This window comes from Bufo gargarizans, chromosome 11 (assembly GCF_014858855.1).
Source record: "Bufo gargarizans isolate SCDJY-AF-19 chromosome 11, ASM1485885v1, whole genome shotgun sequence".
NCBI classification, from domain to species: Eukaryota; Metazoa; Chordata; class Amphibia; order Anura; family Bufonidae; genus Bufo; species Bufo gargarizans.
Window position 1 is genome coordinate 8,884,157 of NC_058090.1, and position 21,040 is coordinate 8,905,196.

The 21,040-nt window shown below is 42.9% G+C and overlaps 1 protein-coding gene across 1 annotated transcript in view; it reads left to right on the plus strand.

The window, feature by feature from the left end:
• PPP4R4 (protein phosphatase 4 regulatory subunit 4) overlaps positions 1-21,040 on the plus strand; it is a 77,213-nt gene that overhangs the window by 27,049 nt on the left and 29,124 nt on the right. The window contains exons 3-7 of the mRNA XM_044272029.1: positions 11,651-11,753; positions 13,969-14,116; positions 17,198-17,271; positions 19,158-19,264; positions 20,457-20,564. Of these exons, the coding sequence (XP_044127964.1) occupies positions 11,651-11,753; positions 13,969-14,116; positions 17,198-17,271; positions 19,158-19,264; positions 20,457-20,564 (540 nt within the window). The remainder of the gene's footprint in view (positions 1-11,650; positions 11,754-13,968; positions 14,117-17,197; positions 17,272-19,157; positions 19,265-20,456; positions 20,565-21,040) is intronic.

Here is a 21,040-nt window from a genome sequence, read left to right on the forward strand (position 1 = left end):
GAGAATTAGAGTGGGAGAATGAGAGTCTGAAAGAGTAAGAGATATAGAGAGAATTAGAGAGTGTGGGACAGTGAGAAATATAGAGAATTAAAGAGAGAGAGCGAGAGAGAATTAGAGAGTGGGAGATATATAGAGAGAATTAGAGAGTGGGAGATATAGAGAGAGAATTAGAGAGTGGGAGATATAGAGAGAGAATTAGAGTGTGGGACAGTGAGAAATATAGAGAATTAAAGAGAGGGAGATAATTAGAGAGTGGGAGATATATAGAGAGAGTTAGAGAGTGTGATAGACTGAGAAATAGAGAATTACAGAGCAAGAGTGAGAAATATATAAAGAATTTGAGAAATTGAGAGTGAACTATAGAGAATTGGAGAGTGAGAGGATGAGAGGGATATAGAGAGAATTAGAGAGCTAGATAATGAGAGATATAGAGAGAATGAGAGCGTGTGATCGAATGAGAAATTTAGAGGATTAGCGAGAGTGAGATAATAGAAGAGAAAGACTGAAAGAGCGATAGAGAGTGGGAGAATGAGAGAGATAGGGGAAGAGATCGAGAGAGATGGAGACTGTGTGAAAGAGTGAGAGAATGAAAGAGATTGAAAGAGAGAGCCTGAGAGAATGAGCAAGACAGGGATTGAGAAGAAGAATGAGAGGGAGAAGGACCGAGATAGGTCTTAGTTTATCTCTACTCTACGGGCTCCACAACCCCAGAACATTGGGGAGGCCTCCAAACAAAAAGAGGCTGCCCTGACCATGAATGGAGGCATGTGGAAGTACAAGCCTGGAAGTGCGGTCACCTCTGCCGGGAAGACGTCCACCTCAGGGCTGATTCATGGAGACAGTGATTGTCAAACTTGGTACCATGTTAGAACCCGACCTCCATGAAGCTAGGTGTCCTAGAAGACAGTGCAAGGTTCTGGCCCCCTGCCATGGCACCTACATATGTACTGAACACTGTGATGTCATCACCGATATAGTCCTTCACTTTGTCTCCCGTTTCCTACAATGAATTCCTCTTCCCTCGGATGCTTTCTGTGCGGCCGTTAGTTGTAGGATCGGATTGCGTCTCTCCCAGAGAGGACAGCAGATGAGGCTTTGACGTGGACGGACTCTTTGACGCTTTCGTGGTGTGGTGATACCTCGCTCATTGTCATTTGTAAAAGACTCCTGTTAGCACCAAAGGCACAGAATCTCATATATCACGGCGCCCCCTGCCTGTTCAGTGACTGCATTTTTTTTTAAGCCCGAGGAGCGTGCTTTCTACACACGTGCAACAAAATCGGGCAGCGTGCCTCACAAAAACGTGCACAAGGTTACAATCCATCGCAGGCCCTTCTCCATAAGAGAAGGGTCCCCCCATAAACCTTTCCCAGTCCCTCCGGGCCAGAAGGCTTCTGCAAGGGACCGAGACAAAACGGGCAACTCCTAGCCTGAAGCCGAGGGTGCGCCAAGTCTGTGCTCCGGCTTTCACCTAGGCTGCCACCCATTGCTGGAAATATCTGTAAAACAAACATGGAAATTTGGGTTACTTTTTCTATCTTGAGAATAGGTCATCAAGATAGTGCCTCCAACCTCTTTCTTAGGCTACATGCACACGACCGTATGTTTTTTGTGTTCCACAAATTGCGGATCCGCAAAAAAAAAAACGGATAGGACATGTTATATTTTTTGCGGGGCTACGGATTGGACCTATGCATGCGGATAGCACACGGTGTGCTGTCCGCATTTTTTGCGGAACCATTGAAATGAATGGGTCCGCATCCTATTCGCGAAAAAAATGGAACGGGCACGGAAACAAAATTTGTTCGAGTGCATGAGGCTTTACAAAGCTAGAACCAGCCCTGTACCTCACATGGATCCAGAGATCTCCACATTCATTGCTCTGCTAGATTTATATCAAGCTGGCAGCTCAAGGGGTGTGTCTTTTCGGCTGCTGCTCAGGAGGCGTGTCCATGCTCTCCCTATCACAGCTCAGGGGGCGTGTCCATGCTCTCCCTATCACAGCTCAGGAGACAGCTGAAGGATGAAACTGAGCACGTGCGGCCTTCTCAGTGAGTCGGACAGAGAAATATGAAAAAAATGAACAGCAGGTGGCGCTATACTAAATTTTTAATTACATGTAATTACAAAAGTATTCAGATCCAGGTGTTGGTTTGAAAACTATACAATGTCTTCCGTAGGACAAACCCTTTAAAAATTCATGATCTATCCTTATCACTATCAGAATGGTGGGGGTCTGACTGCCCACAGCCCCATAATTAGCTGATAGAAGGAACTGCAACTAGCACATCTCCATACATTGTGTAGTGGGCGAGAAATGTAGTACAACCTCAGTCCCATTCAACTTCTGGACTTTTAAGTCCGGATATACTAGCTTTAGTTACTGCTCTGCAGATAATGCATGGTGTTTGTGCTCCAGTCACATCCAGAGCTGAATCTAAACTTCTGCTGATTTTCTGTTAAAAAAGTGAGAGAATGCAGAAAACCAAACAGCTGTCCTATAGTTATGGTAGGTCACATAGTTGTACAGTATAGTCAAAGTGCAAAATTCTCACTGTAGATATGAATGTGACAGGACTACATGTAATTACAGTGTTTGCCTTGTGCTTGCAGTGGCGCTGACATCTTAAGGCTCCTTGATCAGTTTGGGCTTCACAGAACCGGGAAAGCTTTCTTGGGAAATTTCACAATCTTAGGGCTCATGCACATGACCGTGTGCCCCCCGTGGCATACAGCGGGTTCGTAATACACGGGCAACGGCCGTGAGCATTCCGCATCACGGATCGCGGACCCATTCACTTGAATGGGTCCGCAATCACGGAGATGCGGAATGGAGGCACGGATCGGAACCCCACGGAAGCACTACGGAGTGCTTCCGTGGTGTTCCTGGCCGTGCCTCCGCACCGCAAAAAAGTAGTGCATGGGTCCACGATCCGCATGCGGCTGCCCCACGGTCTGTGCCCGTGCATTGCGGACCGCAATTTGTGGTCTGCAACACGGGCACGGAGTCCTTACGTTCGTGGGCATGAGCTCTTACCCTGTGAGTGTTCTGTAGAAGCTCCTAGATAGATGTATACATGAACGTAGAAGGGAGGAGATGTGTACCGGCTTCTGTACCCCTCGTATTCTGCCGAACCGTCATAGGGGATCTAACAGGAGAATAATCCAGATTTCCGTAAAAGGGGTTTTAAGTTTGTGAAGGAGTAGCTACATTTCTTTTGGTGTTTTTCACAGGGATTGAATATTGTAGAAAATATGAAATAGGTTAATATAAAATACACAAGAATATAACTACTATAATACTGCTCCTATGTACAAGAATATAACTGCTATAATACTGCCTCCTGTGTACAATAATATAACTACTATAATACTGCTCCTATGTACAAGAATATAACTACTATAATACTGCCCCTATGTACAAGAATATAACTACTATAATACTGCTCCTATGTACAAGGATATAACTACTATAATACAGCCTCCTATGTACAAGAATGTAACTACTATAATACTGCCTCCTATGTACAAGAATATAACTACTATAATACTGCCTCCTATGTACAAGAATATAACTACTATAATACTGCTCCTATGTACAAGAATATAAGTACTATAATACTGCCTCCTATGTACAAGAATATAACTACTATAATACTGCCTCCTATGTACAAGAATATAACTACTATAATACTGCCTCCTATGTACAAGAATATAACTACTATAATACTGCCTCCTATGTACAAGAATACAACTACTATAATACTGCCTCCTATGTACAAGAATATAAGTACTATAATACTGCCTCCTATGTACAAGAATATAACTACTATAATACTGCCTCCTATGTACAAGAATATAACTACTATAATACTGCCTCCTATGTACAAGAATATAACTACTATAATACTGCCTCCTATGTACAAGAATATAACTACTATAATGCTACCTCCTATGTACAAGAATACAACTACTATAATACTGCTCCTATGTACAGGAATACAACTACTATAATACTGCCTCCTATGTACAAGAATATAACTACTATAATACTGCCTCCTATGTACAAGAATATAACTACTATAATACTGCCTCCTATGTACAAGAATATAACTACTATAATGATACCTCCTATGTACAAGAATACAACTACTATAATACTGCTCCTATGTACAAGAATACAACTACTATAATACTGCTCCTATGTACAGGAATACAACTACTATAATACTGCTCCTATGTACAAGAATATAACTACTATAATACTGCTCCTATGTACAAGAGTATAACTACTATAATACTGCCTCCTATGTACAAGAATATAACTACTATAATACTGCCTCCTATGTACAAGAATATAACTACTATAATACTGCCTCCTATGTACAATAATATAACTACTATAACACTGCTCCTGTGTACAAGAATATAACTACTATAATACTGCCTCCTATGTACAAGAATATAACTACTATAATACTGCCTCCTATGTACAAGGATATAACTACTATAATACTGCTCCTATGTACAAGAATATAACTACTATAATACTGCCTACTATGTACAAGAATATAACTACTATAATACTGCTCCTATGTACAAGAATATAACTACTATAATACTGCTCCTATGTACAAGAATATAACTGCTATAATATAGCCATGATACATTGGTGGAGGAACAAGCAAGCACTGGGTCTCTGTCCTTCTGTCCTGGTATGCAGTTACATATTGCAGTGATCCAGGTCTTGTGCTGTACGTGCCATAGGTCTAGGTGAGACGTAAGACAAATATACATTGTCAATGTTGTTTTCTTAGCCTTTTCTATTTTGCACATAGAACTATTGTAGTGAACTCCTCATTACTGACTGACAACAGAATGAAACTTGGAGGAAAGCAGCAGAGAACAGAAGGAACTGTATCTCCTTAATGCCAAGTATATGGGAAGAAGTCAACATAAATTGTTTGTTCACTAAGATCTGAATATAAAATACAGAAACATTAAGGAGAAACTACTGCAGAAAATAAAATGATCATCGATGCCCTTTGACAAAATCTTTTAGTTACACTTCTTACATTACTTATCCTGTACTGATCCTGAGTTACATCCTGTATTATACTCCAGAGCTGCACTCACTATTCTGCTGGTGCAGTCACTGTGTACATACATTACTTATCCTGTACTGATCCTGAGTTACATCCTGTACTATACTCCAGAGCTGCACTCACTATTCTGCTGGTGCAGTCACTGTGTACATACATTACTTATCCTGTACTGATCCTGAGTAACATCCTGTATTATACCCCAGAGCTGCACTCCCTATTCTGCTGGTGCAGTCACTGTGTACATACATTACTTATCCTGTACTGATCCTGAGTAACATCCTGTATTATACCCCAGAGCTGCGCTCACTATTCTGCTGGTGGAGTCACTGTGTACATACATTACTTATCCTGTACTGATCCTGAGTTACATCCTGTACTATACTCCAGAGCTGCACTCACTATTCTGCTGGTGCAGTCACTATGTACATAGATGACTTATCCTGTACTGATCCTGAGTAACATCCTGTATTATACCCCAGAGCTGCACTCACTATTCTGCTGGTACAGTCACTGTGTACATACATTACTTATCCTGTACTGATCCTGAGTTACATCCTGTATTATACCCCAGAGCTGCACTCACTATTCTGCTGGTGCAGCCACTGTGTACATACATTACTTATCCTGTACTGATCCTGAGTTACATCCTGTATTATACTCCAGAGCTGCACTCACTATTCTGCTGGTGCAGTCACTGTGTATATACATTACTTATCCTGTACTGATCCTGAGTTACATCCTGTATTATACTCCAGAGCTGCACTCACTATTCTGCTGGTGCAGTCACTGTGCACATACATTACTTATCCTGTACTGATCCTGAGTTACATCCTGTATTATACTCCAGAGCTGCACTCACTATTCTGCTGGTGCAGTCACTGTGTACATACATTACTTATCCTGTGCTGATCCTGAGTTACATCCTGTATTATACTCCAGAGCTGCACTCACTATTCTGCTGGTGCAGTCACTGTGCACATACATTACTTATCCTGTACTGATCCTGAGTTACATCCTGTATTATACTCCAGAGCTGCACTCACAGGTAGCAGTTTTAGTCCTTTCAGTGGGTTTTCTTTCCCAGTATATTTGTTCCAATATTACAAAAACAACTAAATAAACTAATAAATCCCTAACAAAAAGAAATGAAGCCCTTACTCTATGGAGCCTGTAAGATGTCTTTTAGTGTCGGACCTTTCCGTTTCTGCTTTTGATGGTTGATGGTTCTGTTCATCCAGCGCTGTCACAGCATTTCTAATGGGATCATCGTATAGTTTGGGCTGCACCAGTACAAGACGCGCCTGGGGAAATTAAAGGAGGAACTGAACTTGGCCGTCCTGTGTATGAATATGCCCCTTTGGCTGGCAGCCATGGCTCCCAGTTTCCCCGTACACGTGCATGCTTAATTTGGTATGCATGTGTTCTCCATAGGAAGAGGGGAGGAATCTGGCATCCGCTTATTTCCACGATATCAAAAGGATCAGGCAGCTGAAATCCAAAAAGCAGATCATTGTCATCTGCCATCGGGGTAGAGTGCGAGACCCCATACATTTTAGATGGTCATCTATCTGAATGGAGAGGTCCCGACGCCCAGCACCCCCAGCTAATTGGCCGTTGGAAGGATCTACAAAGTTCGTCTGTGATGTCACGTCCATCAGTCACATGGTCTTTCTGCAGCTCAGTCCCAATCAAGTGAATGGAATTAAGCTGCAATACCAAATACAACCACTATACGATATACGGCGCTGTACTTGGTATACTATGAAGAGTCTGCAGTAGAGAAGAGGGAATTTTTTTAAAAATTGTGATTCTGCTACAAATCAAATATGTTTTAATTGCCCTGAAAGTTGGGAACATATTTTTACATGCAGATCTCGCTCTTGATTTGCGAAATACTTGGGTTAGATTCCAATGTTTTTGGGAAATTCAGGATGAAATGCAAATTGATAGGATTGTTTTGCTCATCTCTAGTATGTATATTTAGTCTTAGCTCCTGTTTTTTATGATAAGATTTTCCTCTGGTGGTAACCTCAAACTGTTCAATCGGTGTGGATCCGCAAAACAGAGATACAGGCCAGTTCCACAATTTGCGGACCGCACACGGCCGCCGCTACCATAGAAAATGTCTATTCTTTTTTGCAATTGCGGTCAAGAATAGGACATGCTCTATCTTTTTTTGCTGGGCCGTAGAGCGAAATTAATGGGTCCGCACCCATTCCGCAAATTTGCAGAATGGATGCGGACTCATTCATACGGTCTTGTGAATGTAGCCTTAGACTTTCCCCTAGTGGTAGCCTCAAACTTTTCAATCAGTGCTGTTTCATAATAAGATTTTCTCCTGGTGGTAGCCTCAAACTGTTCATTCAGTGCTTTTTCATAATAAGATTTTTTATCCATTGCGTTGCTTGTGTCCCCTTATAAGGAAAAGAAAACTGAGTACCTCATTCCAGGAACCCAGTTCTACCCTTTAATAGAGCTGAGCTCAGAAAATTTCGTATGGAGGGCGCTGAGTATGCATGAGGAGCATTGGAAGCCAGTCAAAATTTTTCTGGGTTTCTGGGAAAAATATATGCAAATTACCACATCTTATATCTGCTGGCGTCACATAGGCTTAGGAAAGCTAATTTGAATATTTTTCCTAGAAACCCAGAGGAGAGTTTACTGGCCTACAATTCTCCACACATATACTATGGATACTAGGCGCTCTCCATAACGGGATCCCCCCTCCCCCTGACAACGCAAATATATTGCCCAGAAACTCAGAGTAGCATCCTAGGCTCTTTTCTAATCCTTTAATTGAACAAGTTATTTAGGATTTTAGAGAAACAGGATTGACGCAGTTTTTTGTAAGAAACCAGAAATGTTTTTCTAATCCTCGACACCCCCTTTAAGTGACAACCACAGTCGGTGTCATCACCCAGTGGGCTTGTCGCTTCCCTTCGCCTCCACCAAAGTGGGTTAGGCGATGTCGTAGTTATCATTTAGCAAAGCTTCATCGTGGTCCTTCTACGGGATTTTTCGGGAAATGGCCCCCCTCATGCTGTGCGCGATGGTCCACAACTGGGCGCGGATGTCTTGGCCTAAACTTCGCTCTCTGTGTAATGTAAATTCACTCTTCTGATTGATGTTCCTTGCAGTTTAATTAGCCGTCTGGGCGTTTTGCTGAATCAGTGTCGGCAGGAGCTGGCGGCACCGTTCTTTATTATACGGGGAATTCCACTTTGGTAGATTAGGGGTTAATAGAGCTGTAATATCCTCATTCGGGGGCCAGTTATATGCATACAAATAAGTAGCGCATGCATATAACTGTATGTCCAATGGGCGTTGATAGCGGCTCTAAAGGGCTTAAAGAGCACCTGTTAGCAGGATCAACCCTATAAGGGTATCTATGCTGCAAGGTAGGGTTGATACTGGTGATTAAAATAATACTAATGTTAAAATCAGTTGCAGAAAAAATACTTATTATTTATGCCAATGAGGGTTCAGTCCACCAAGTCACCAGGTGGGCCAGAACTGGAAAGCTGAGGAGCATCGGGGGGTCGAGGCCCTGCCCCTTTGTGCACCGAAGCCCTCATTGGCATAAAGAATAAAAGGTATCATTTTAATCACCAAGGTCAACCCTACCAGGCAGTATGTCTGCTTAAAAAGGGTTGATCTCTTAATTTAGATAACTTTTATATTGGGTGGCTAGAGTAAACAATCTGACACCTCTGAAACCCCCTTTATAGTTCTGAAAATGTTGGGGTGTGGTAAATTTATCAAAGTTTTACACTTTTCATCCCCCTTCACCCGGAGACCCGATGATATATAGTTGTCACCCGGTTGCCCTGGCCCAGAATGTGGAGGAGGTGTAGTATGGTCCTCCTCCATATTTAAATAAAATCTGCCATTATTTCTCGGATATTTTAGGATCTGGTCTGGGGGCTAATAGTAATATGGGAGGGTCATATATATTCAAGGGCTGTGGTCTTGGTCTGATGTTTAGGGTCTAATAGTAATATGGGCGTCATATACAGTACAGACCAAAAGTTTGGACACACCTTCTCTTTCCAAGAGTTTTCTTTATTTTCATGACTATGAAAATTGTAGATTCACACTGAAGGCATCAAAACTATGAATTAACACATGTGGAATTATATACATAACAAAAAAGTGTGAAACAACTGAAAATATGTCATATTCTAGGTTCTTCAAAGTAGCCACCTTTTGCTTTGATTACTGCTTTGCACACTCTTGGCATTCTCTTGATGAGCTTCAAGAGGTAGTCACCTGAAATGGTTTTCACTTCACAGGTGTGCCCTGTCAGGTTTAATAAGTGGGATTTCTTGCCTTATAAATGGGGTTGGGACAATCAGTTGCGTTGTGGAGAAGTCAGGTGGATACACAGCTGATAGTCCTACTGAATAGACTGTTAGAATTTGTATTATGGCAAGAAAAAAGCAGCTAAGTAAAGAAAAACGAGTGGCCATCATTACTTTAAGAAATGAAGGTCAGTCAGTCAGCCGAAAAATTGGGAAAACTTTGAAAGTAAGGGCTATTTGACCATGAAGGAGAGTGATGGGGTGCTGCGCCAGATGACCTGGCCTCCACAGTCACCGGACCTGAACCCAATCGAGATGGTTTGGGGTGAGCTGGACCGCAGAGTGAAGGCAAAAGGGCCAACAAGTGCTGAGCATCTCTGGGAACTCCTTCAAGACTGTTGGAAGACCATTTCAGGTGACTACCTCTTGAAGCTCATCAAGAGAATGCCAAGAGTGTGCAAAGCAGTAATCAAAGCAAAAGGTGGCTACTTTGAAGAACCTAGAATTTGACATATTCTCAGTTGTTTCACACTTGTTTGTTATGTATATAATTCCACATGTGTTAATTCATAGTTTTGATGCCTTCAGTGTGAATCTACAATGTTCATAGTCATGAAAATAAAGAAAACTCTTTGAATGAGAAGGTGCGTCCAAACTTTTGGTCTGTACTGTATATATTCAAGGTGTCTGTTCTTGGGTCTGATATTAATTTATGGGTCTGGTCTGAGGTCTAATACTAATATTGGGTGTTATATATATATTCAAGGGGTCTAGTCTTGGGTCTGAATTAATTTATGGGTCTGGTCTGGGGTCTAATACTAATATGGAGGGTCATATATTTTCAAGGTGTCATGATGGTCATGCCGTACCGCTCCACAGGGTCACTTTCTTTTTGCCACCCCCCGCTGCTCAAGTATCACCCTGGGAAGCGCTCTCGCAGGTTGACATCTCTGGTATGATCACTCATAGTGGTCGGTAGAGCGTCACCTCCACTGCAGAGGCTGAAAAGCAGCAAAAACACGAGTGTGACCGTATCCTAGCTGTGGAAGAAGGGTTAATAAATCTTTTCTGATTGCATTATCTATCAGGGAACTCAGTGCCCCCTCCCTTCTTCTGCTCTCTGTGACTCACCGGGATGCGAGGAGACGTGGCGTGGGACCGCATACTGTTTTATATTCTCCTTGAAGGAGGGTGATAGCGGCCAGCACGATCTCATACAATGGATGTTCATTGACAGAGTAGTATTTCCGATGCACGGTAACCCCACGCGGAGGAGCAGTCACACCGTCATCTATGTGCACGCAGAGCAGTGACAGAGGCTTGTGTAATATGCGGGGTAGAATCACGTAGAAGATATGGCTTAGTCACTGCGGATAATGCACCGCATGTGTCATGCACTCGTCTGATGACTGCAACTCCCCCTTCCCTCCTGGGCAGATTCAGCATTACTTCACACTTATCCTATGTGTTCTTGCTGCAGAGGTTGACACGTGTAGTATGGGATAGGGCTGAAACCTGACAACTCTGTTTCTTGGCACTAGCTGTTGTCAGCAGAGAATGTTTTGGGTGGAGTTCTCCTGTAATACACAGGCACGCCTGGCCAAGCATGCACGTGTTGTGAATGAGTGATCCCACCGGAGATGTGATCCCTTTACAAGGTGATACCTGAGCACTGGGTTATAGCAAAAATGGGACTTATGGGTCTTTTAATATCAGACCCCAGACCAGACACTCAATATTAATATAAGACCTCTATATCGATAATAGACCTCAGACCAGACTTATTCAGACCCCCAAGAACTAGAACCCATAAATATATTTAGACACAATACCCTCTATATTAGTTTCAGACTGCCGACCATACACCAAACCAGACAAAAAAAAATTTATATTTAGACCCCAGACCAGGCTATATTCTTACTTTCTTCTGGCAGCGGCTTATCTCCCCGAGAACAAAATGATTGGACATATTGGAATCCAACATGCCCGACATCTGCTATTGGGGAACAGGCGGAATTCCCCCTATACCTTAGGTAGTCGGCTGATCCCAGGTTTGAAGACTTACATCTAATGTGTAGGGTGTATTCATTAACTGCAATTAATCTGATCTTAATATCTAACACATCCTGCTTTGTTTGGAGCGGGGTTCTTACTGGCTATAGCTACATTTTCTCTAATTTCCTGAGAAAGTTTATTATGTTCCTGCAAATGAAGATTTATTTCCTGCTTCATTGTTTCTTCCAGCTCTGGCCAAGACATCCAAGGAACAAGCGTTGTGGCCAATTTGCCTGTGCTTATCCGGCAGAATCCTTCTGAAACACTAAGGAGGGTGGTGCCAAAAATCAGAGTAAGTAATTGAATTCACTTCATTCTGAGAGAGCATGACACAGGAAGGGTTTATGGATATATCCAGGGGGTGGGACTGTGACAACCCCATCATGTTCATTGACAAAAATCATAGGTCACCAGGCTAAGCACCGTATCACTGGCAGCTGACACCAGGCTAAGCACTGTATCACTGGCAGCTGACACCAGGCTAAGCACCATGTCATTGGCAGCTTACATCAGGCTAAGCACCATATCACTGGCAGCTGATACCAGGCTAAGCACTGTATCACTGGCAGCTGACACCAGGCTAAGCACCATATCACTGGCAGCTGACACCAGGCTAAGCACTGTATCACTGGCAGCTGACACCAGGCTAAGCACTGTATCACTGGCAGCTGACACCAGGCTAAGCACTGTATCACTGGCAGCTGACACCAGGCTAAGCACTGTATCACTGGCAGCTGACACCAGGCTAAGCAACGTATCACTGGCAACTGACACCAGGCTAAGCACCATGTCATTGGCAGCTTACATCAGGCTAAGCACCATATCACTGGCAGCTGATACCAGGCTAAGCACTGTATCACTGGCAGCTGACACCAGGCTAAGCACTGTATCACTGGCAGCTGACACCAGGCTAAGCACTGTATCACTGGCAGCGGACACCAGGCTAAGCACCATGTCATTGGCAGCTTACACCAGGCTAAGCACCATATCACTGGCAGCTTACACCAGGCTAAGCAACGTATCACTGGCAGCTGACACCAGGCTAAGCACCATGTCATTGGCAGCTTACACCAGGCTAAGCACCGTATCACTGGCAGCTGACACCAGGCTAAGCACCGTATCACTGGCAGCGGACACCAGGCTAAGCACCATGTCATTGGCAGCTTACACCAGGCTAAGCACCATATCACTGGCAGCTGATACCAGGCTAAGCACTGTATCACTGGCAGCTGACACCAGGCTAAGCACCGTATCACTGGCAGCTGACACCAGGCTAAGCACTATTTCATTGGCAGCTGACATCAGGCTAAGCGCCGTATCACTGGCAGCTGACACCAGGCTAAGCACCAGGTCATTGGCAGCTTACACCAGGCTAAGCATCGTATCACTGGCAGCTGATACCAGGCCAAGCACTGTTTCGCTGGCAGCTGACACCAGGCTAAGCACTGTATCGCTGGCAGCTGACACCAGGCCAAGCACTGTTTCGCTGGCAGCTTACACCAGGCTAAGCATCGTATCACTGGCAGCTGACACCAGGCTAAGCACTGTATCGCTGGCAGCTGACACCAGGCCAAGCACTGTTTCGCTGGCAGCTGACACCAGGCTAAGTACTTTATCACTGGCAGCTGACACCAGGCTAAGCACTGTATCGCTGGCAGCTGACACCAGGCTAAGCACTGTATCGCTGGCAGCTGACACCAGGCTAAGCACTATATTACTAACAGCTGACACCAGGCTAAGTACTTTATCACTGGCAGCTGATACCAGGCTAAGCACTGTATCACTAGCCTCTGACACCAGGTGAAGAATTATACAACACACACTTGGCACGACACGGAGCACTGAACTTTTCACTTGGAAGTAATTTATTTGGGTGATATTTCAGACTTTTTCATTGATAGCTGCTTATGGCTTGACCTAGAAAAAGTTGGGTGCCTTTGTGCTAAGGAGCATGAAGAAAGAAGTACTTTAGGTTCTAGGTACAGATGCAGGTCTCACGGAAACGGTGTAGGTTTGGCACAGATCTGGTCAACTACACCCCACCCCTACGTTAGCACTATATATACCTCTCCATCTCAGTGCCCTGTCCCTGCAAGTTCTTCAGCACTATTTCTTATTGAGGGTTGCTGGCATCTTCTGTTCCTGTGATCTTCTAGACAAGGCTTTGGAATTGAGCCTCACTGTGATTGCCATAGTAATAGACAAATTACTTCACGAGACATCTGTAGCGCCATAAAGCAAACGGGAGAAGATCAAACTTAAATTTATTGTGAAATACAGAAAGTTGTGAGGTCCGTTGTTTTATGCTTTTAGAAGACCATTGTGTGAGGCAGCTGGACATGTCGAGACACGGGTGTAGTGTAATTGTGGGGCCCATACACCATGCTCCTGCACACAGAGGAGCACTGGTGAGAGATAGGGAGGGATACACAGAACAATGATGTCTACAGATAAAAAACAAGCCGCTCACATTATCTAACATTCTTCCTATGTCCCCTTGCTGACAGGAGGTTCTCCATGTTGCAGGAGTAGAGATGCAGCTGACGGCAGCGTATTCTTTTTTGACAATCCTACAAGAGGAGTCTGTGCCAGTCCATTCTTATTGCCTGTCCTTCCTGCAAATCATCCTGCAGAATCTGGAGCACAGAGATATAGGTGAGAACGTTGTATTGTGGTTGTCTACACTTTCCAATATAATACTGTTGCTATATACAAGAATAGAACTACTATAATACTGCTCCTATGTACAAGAATATAACTACTATAATACTGCTCCTATATACAAGAATATAACTACTATACTACTGCCTCCTATGTACAAGAATACAACTACTATAATACTGCCTCCTATGTACAAGAATATAACTACTATAATACTGCTCCCATGTACAGGAATATAACTATAATACTGCTCCTATGTACAAGAATATTACTATAATACTGCTCCTATGTACAATAATATAACTACTATAATACTGCCTCCCATGTACAAGAATATAACTACTATAATACTGCTTCTATCTACAAGAATATAACTGCTATAATACTGCCTCCTATGTACAAGAATATAACTACTATAATACTGCTCCTATGTACAAGGATATAACTACTATAATACTGCCTCCTATGTACAAGAATATAACTACTATAATACTGCCTCCTATGTACAAGAATATAACTACTATAATACTGCCTCCTATGTACAAGAATAGAACTACTATAATACTGCTCCTATGTACAAGAATATAACTACTATAATACTGCTCCTATGTACAAGCATATAACTATTATAATACTGCTCCTATGTACAAGAATATAACTACTATAATACTGCTCCTATGTACAAGAATATAACTACTATAATACTGCCTCCTATGTACAAGAAAATTACTATAATACTGATCCTATGTACAATAATATAACTACTATAATACTGCTTCTATGTACAAGAATATAACTACTATAATACTGCCTCCTATGTACAAGAATATTACTATAATACTGCCTCCTATGTACAAGAATATAACTGCTATAATACTGCTTCTATGTACAAGAATATAACTACTATAATACTGCTCCTATGTACAAGAATATAACTACTATAATACTGCCCCCTATGTACAAGAATATAACCACTATAATACTGCCTCCTGCGTACAAGAATATAACTACTATAATACTGCCTCCTATGTACAAGAATATAACTACTATAATACTGCTCCTATGTACAAGAATATAACTACTATAATACTGCTCCTATGTACAAGAATATAACTACTATAATACTGCTCCTATGTACAAGAATATATCTACTATAATACTGCCTCATATGTACAATAATATAACTACTATAATACTGCTCCTATGTACAAGAATATAACTACTATAATACTGCTCCTATGTACAATAATATAACTACTATAATACTGCTCCTATGTACAAGAATATAACTACTATAATACTGCTCCTATGTACAAGAATATAACTACTATAATACTGCTCCTATGTACAATAATATAACTACTATAATACTGCTCCTATGTACAAGAATATAACTACTATAATACTGCCCCCTATGTACAAGAATATAACTACTATAATACTGCCCCTATGTACAAGAATATAACTACTATAATACTGCTCCTATGTACAATAATATAACTACTATAATACTGCTCCTATGTGCAAGAATATAACTACTATAATACTGCCTCTATGTACAAGAATATAACTACTATAATACTGCTCCTATGTACCAGAATATAACTACTATAATACTGCCTCCTATGTACAAGAATATAACTACTATAATACTGCTCCTATGTACAATAATATAACTACTAGAATACTGCACCCGGTTGCTGTAGGATTGCCCTGTATCCACATTTGGTGACTGCAGTTGTAGATTTGCCGCTGGCAGTGCTCCCGGCGCTGGTCACATGACTTGCACCACTAGCCCTGCCTTTTAGCTGAGGACTGGTCCCGGGTGGGACGTTGAAAGCTCACGAGACACTAAATGTATCTGTTGAACACAAGCCATCTGCATCTCGATGACTTGTGGTTTCTCTTGTCTCTCCGGGCGCAGACTTCTTGATGTTTCATGTTTCAGAATTGCAATTATGTGAGAACATTGTTGTCCTTTATTATCTGCTATTGTTCTGATGACTGATGGAGGGGGGGGGGGGCATCATCTTCAATCCCAGAGTCCTTCTCAGTCACTTTAGGTGACCTCCCTTCTCCACAATAGGCCATTCCTCACCCTACCCGATGCACTGTACCCTTTTCAAGTGCAACAATTCGCTAGGTTTTCAGGGGCAACATCACTGTCAATAGTATCCCTAAGTCTTAGCCCCAGTTTTTGCATTTTATATCTTAAAGGGGTCCTCCAGTTTACAAACACCCTTCTCAAACACCCTACTAGTAATTCTCAGTCAATAAAGGGGGGTCCTGTGTTTCGGTTCCTCATCACTTGACCAGAGAGCGGTTATGTAGAGCGTCTGTCTCTTTGGAGGACCTGTCCTGCATTACACAGACAGCCCATTGATGTGAGAGGACACTGTGTAATGCTTGGTTTCCCCTGTGGGGGCGCTGCTGGGTAATTGAACACTTACTGCCAGGTTTCTGCACACATTACAACTGACCAACGGGAATCCCAGTAGGCATATACTTTATAATGTGGTTTATGCTCCAATCCCATCCAGAGCTGCATCAAGTCTTTTGCTGACTGGCAGTTTACTTAAGAAAACCTAAAAAGGGGTTTCCCACAAGCAATCGCCTCGAGCACTCAGCTGTTTCGGTAACTGCCGTATGGAGCGGCAGCATGTGTGCTCAATTGTACTCCATACAGGGTCCTGCTTTTAAGGGGGCGGCCACGTGTAAGACCCTCATACCTGTGCTGACATGGACAGGTGATCAATGCTGTTACCGACCTTCCATAATGCAGTCTGCTGCATTGCGTTGTGGCAAACGTAGATTTTACTGCATTAGACATTGCATCTCCTAGAATGCAGCACAGCAGAGGACGCCGCGGGTAAAGACACTGAAGCAGCAGGGGCTGCAGGGAGTTATGAAGTCGGGATTGTCAGGCAGATAGGATCCTGAATACACTGAAGTAGGAGAAGGTCCTCGTAACTCAGTCAGACACAGTCTTCTTCTTAAGGTTAAAGATGATGCTCTGTAGTCGGAAGGTGCAACGATCTGCAGGTCCGGTGACTGTTTTCCTTTTTTATTTGGTAGGTGTAAGCAACACCTGGCTCGACACCCTGCTCGCGGTTATAGACGTCCTGCCGAAGGAGACCATTAGACACGAGGTAATGAAGGAGAGCTAACACCTCCCCCTCCTCCTGAGTAATCCTGTATTACAAATCACAGATGTAGCAGAGCTAAGTTTGTTGTGTTGATTTCACATAAGACTGCAGGTAAACATGATCAAGTCATACAGACCCAAAGAGTCACAGACATCTGTAGGATATCAAAAGGGAGCAGGAAAGTGCTGGTTCATATTCTGGATGTTTTTAGGTCCCTTTTAATACTCACAACTACCTGCTAAATCCTGAGGATCTCTGCATCGGCCGTGAGGTTTTCCTCCAAAACAAGTGAATTATGTTGGTAAATTGGCAATTGTGCCGCTCGCTACTTGGTAACTGGCTGTTCTAATATAAAGGATCTGCATTGCAAATGAGGCAAGTGGGATAGTGTACAGTAGCTGATTATATTCATCCCTGCACAGACCGGATTCCAGGAGCTGAAAGGGGGTATTTGCCGGGTGACCTGATCGCTGTCACAAATATTCTACTTCTGTCACCCAGTGCCGAGAAAAACACATCAGATATTCCCATCTGTCTCATCAAATGTGAATCTCCAGCTCATGTCCAACCCCGTGATAAAGGTTACACATAAAATGAACCTATATAAACACTTTATAAATACATTATCCCGTATTATACTCCAGAGCTGCACTCACTGTTCTGCTGGTGGACTCCCTGTGTACATACATTACTTATTCTGTACTGATCCTGAGTTACATCCTGTATTATACTCCAGAGCTGCACTCACTGTTCTACTGGTGGAGTCACTGCGTACATACATTACTTATCCGCTACTGATCCTGAGTTACATCCTGTATTATACTGCAGAGCTGCACTCACTATTCTGCTGGTGCAGTCACTGTGTACATACATTACTTATCCTGTACTGATCCTGAGTTACACCCTGTATTATACTGCAGAGCTGCACTCACTATTCTGCTGGGGCAGTCACTGTGTACATACATTACTTATCCTGTACTGATCCTGAGTTACACCCTGTATTATACTGCAGAGCTGCACTCACTATTCTGCTGGTCCAGTCACTGTGTACATACATTACTTATCCTGTATTATACTCCAGAGCTGCACTCACTATTCTGCTGGTGCAGTTACTGTGTACATACATTACTTATCCTGTACTGATCCTGAGTTACATCCTGTATTATACTCCAGAGCTGCACTCACTATTCTGCTGGTGCAGTCACTGTGTACATACATTACTTATCCTGAGTTACATCCTGTATTATACTCCAGAGCTGCACTCACTATTCTGCTGGTGGAGTCACTGTGTACATACATTACTTATCCTGTACTGATCCTGAGTTACATGCTGTATTATACTCCAGAGCTGCACTCACTATTCTGCCGGTGCAGTCACTGTGTACATACATTACTTATCCTGTACTGATCCTGAGTTACATCCTGTATTATACTCCAGAGCTGCACTCACTATTCTGCTGGTGCAGTCACTGTGTACATACATTACATTACTTATCCTGTACTGATTCCTCCTGTTTTATGCTCCAGAGCTGCTCTTACAATACTGCAAGCTTCAGAGCTGAAGTCTTCCAGCATTCTTTGCTTTACCAGTATCTGCCCAGAGCTTGCCCTCATGGTTTCTGTTCTATGGGTTGTCGTTACACCTGGCAACGTTCATACATGTGACTCAGGAAAAACTAGAGCATGCTAGGAGTTGTTGTTGAGAAGCTGCAGACCTTTGTCGTGTGGAAAGTGGATGCTAAGGAGCTGTAATCGTGACCTTTACTGACCACGAGGAGTTACCACACCGCGAGCCGTCACCGCGTACAGCAATAGACCTATAGACAGTATATATGAAGCGGATGCTTCTTATAGGTGGGTTAATTTCCTTCTCTTTTCCTTCTCTCCAGATCCTCAATCCTCTCGTATCCAAAGCACAGCTCTCTCAGACGCTACAGTCACGACTCACCAGCTGCAAGATCCTGGGAAAAGTTGCCAACAAGTTTGAAGCTCATATGTAAGTCCTGGAATGCGCTTGGTATTCGAGTTTTAGTTCTTGATTATTCCAAGATCTCTGCTGTCTGTCTGTCCGAAAATAGAAACAGTCAACACGTAATGCCGTACATGCACAGCAATATGTGGAATGTCTTGTATGGAGTGGGCTGCTGCGCTGACCCGGCCGCAATCACCGGGATCGGCGATGGCGCCGAAAGAGGTCATTTCACCTCTCGGATACCGCGGTCATTAGAGATCACGGGATCTGTGAGGTTAAGCAGAGAGGGGGCTCCTTCTGCCTTCCGATCAGAGCCCCTGCAAGGATATCACGGGGCTCCGATCAGTTACCACGGTAGCCTGGGGCCTGCGGAAGCTTCCCAGGCCTATCACGGTAAAATGCTTGTAAAGCTGTGCACCGGGCAGCAAATGAAAATCTCGTAGCGACAATCGATGAGAAGATTGCAGGTTATAGCCCCCTAAGGGGGCTAAAAGGTATTGAGTATAAAGTGAAAAAAAAAAAAAATAAATTAAAAAATTAAAAGTTTTTTTAAAAGTAATAAAACAAAATACAAACTATGCACATTTGGTCTAGCCATAATCGCATTGACCCCCACAATAAGGGTGTCATGTCCAGAGCACAGGGAGCTACATTAAATCAAAACTCCAAAAAGTTTATTTTTTTATTTTAATTTTTTTAAGTTTACCCCACAAATAATTCCCCCCCCCCCCACTTTCCTATACAGGACTTTATAAATGAATGGTGCCATTAAAAAATACATCTTGTACCGCCAAAAAAATAAGCCCCCCTAAAGCTATGTGAACGGAAAATTGAAAACGTTATGGCTCTTGGAATGTGGGGAGCAAAAATGAGAAAATGAAAATGGGCCCGGTATTTAAAGGGTTAAATTCAGAGCTGGAAATCCTGTCCTTACCCAGTGGATGAGCTTGTTACAATGTGTCAGTGTAGGTAAGAGCTGTCAGTATGGAGTGCAGGAGAGAAGATAGGTTTGTGTGCATGGAGGCATCATAAGACATGTCAGCGACTACCGCCAGGTACTTACCTGTGTCTTCTGCAGCAGCTTTTACAATACCAGAGCAGTATAATGCACACTTGGACCCTGCTCCTGCTATGGACATTATTGCAAAATATATTGCACGTAATGACTCATTCATGGTTAATTCAGCTAAATTCTGAACGTTCTTCTGTCCTACAGAGTTAAGCGTGACATACTCCCCCTAGTGGAATCCTTGTGTCAGGACGTAGAGTATGAAGTACGCTCTTGTATGTGTCGCCAACTGGAGTTCATTGCGCAAGGAATAGGGTAAGTACTTGTGTGTAATCTCGTGTTACCCACAGCTCCTGCAGAAGAACGGTTTTATATTATTATGTCCTGTGACAAGAGCTGCAGTCACATTTCTGCAGGCCTCAGAGCTGAAATCTCCCATTCTTCCTTGCAGTGTCTGCACAGAGCTTGCTTTGTTCATTTGCATTCTGGGAACTATTTGTCTTTACACTACATCAAGCAGTCTACTGTCAACTGATTTGCATTGTAGGAACTCCGCTCTGCTGTTGGGATATGTCTAAAAACAACTAGCAGAATAGTGAGTGCAGCTCTGGATGGTATATAATACAGAATAAGTCATGTAATGAATGGACTCAGTGACTCCATCAGTAGAATAGTGAGTGCAGGATCAGTACAGGATAAGTCATGTATGTACACAGTGACTGGACTAGCAGAATAGTGAGTGCAGCTCTGGAGTATAATACAGGATGTAACTCAGGATCAGTACAGGATAA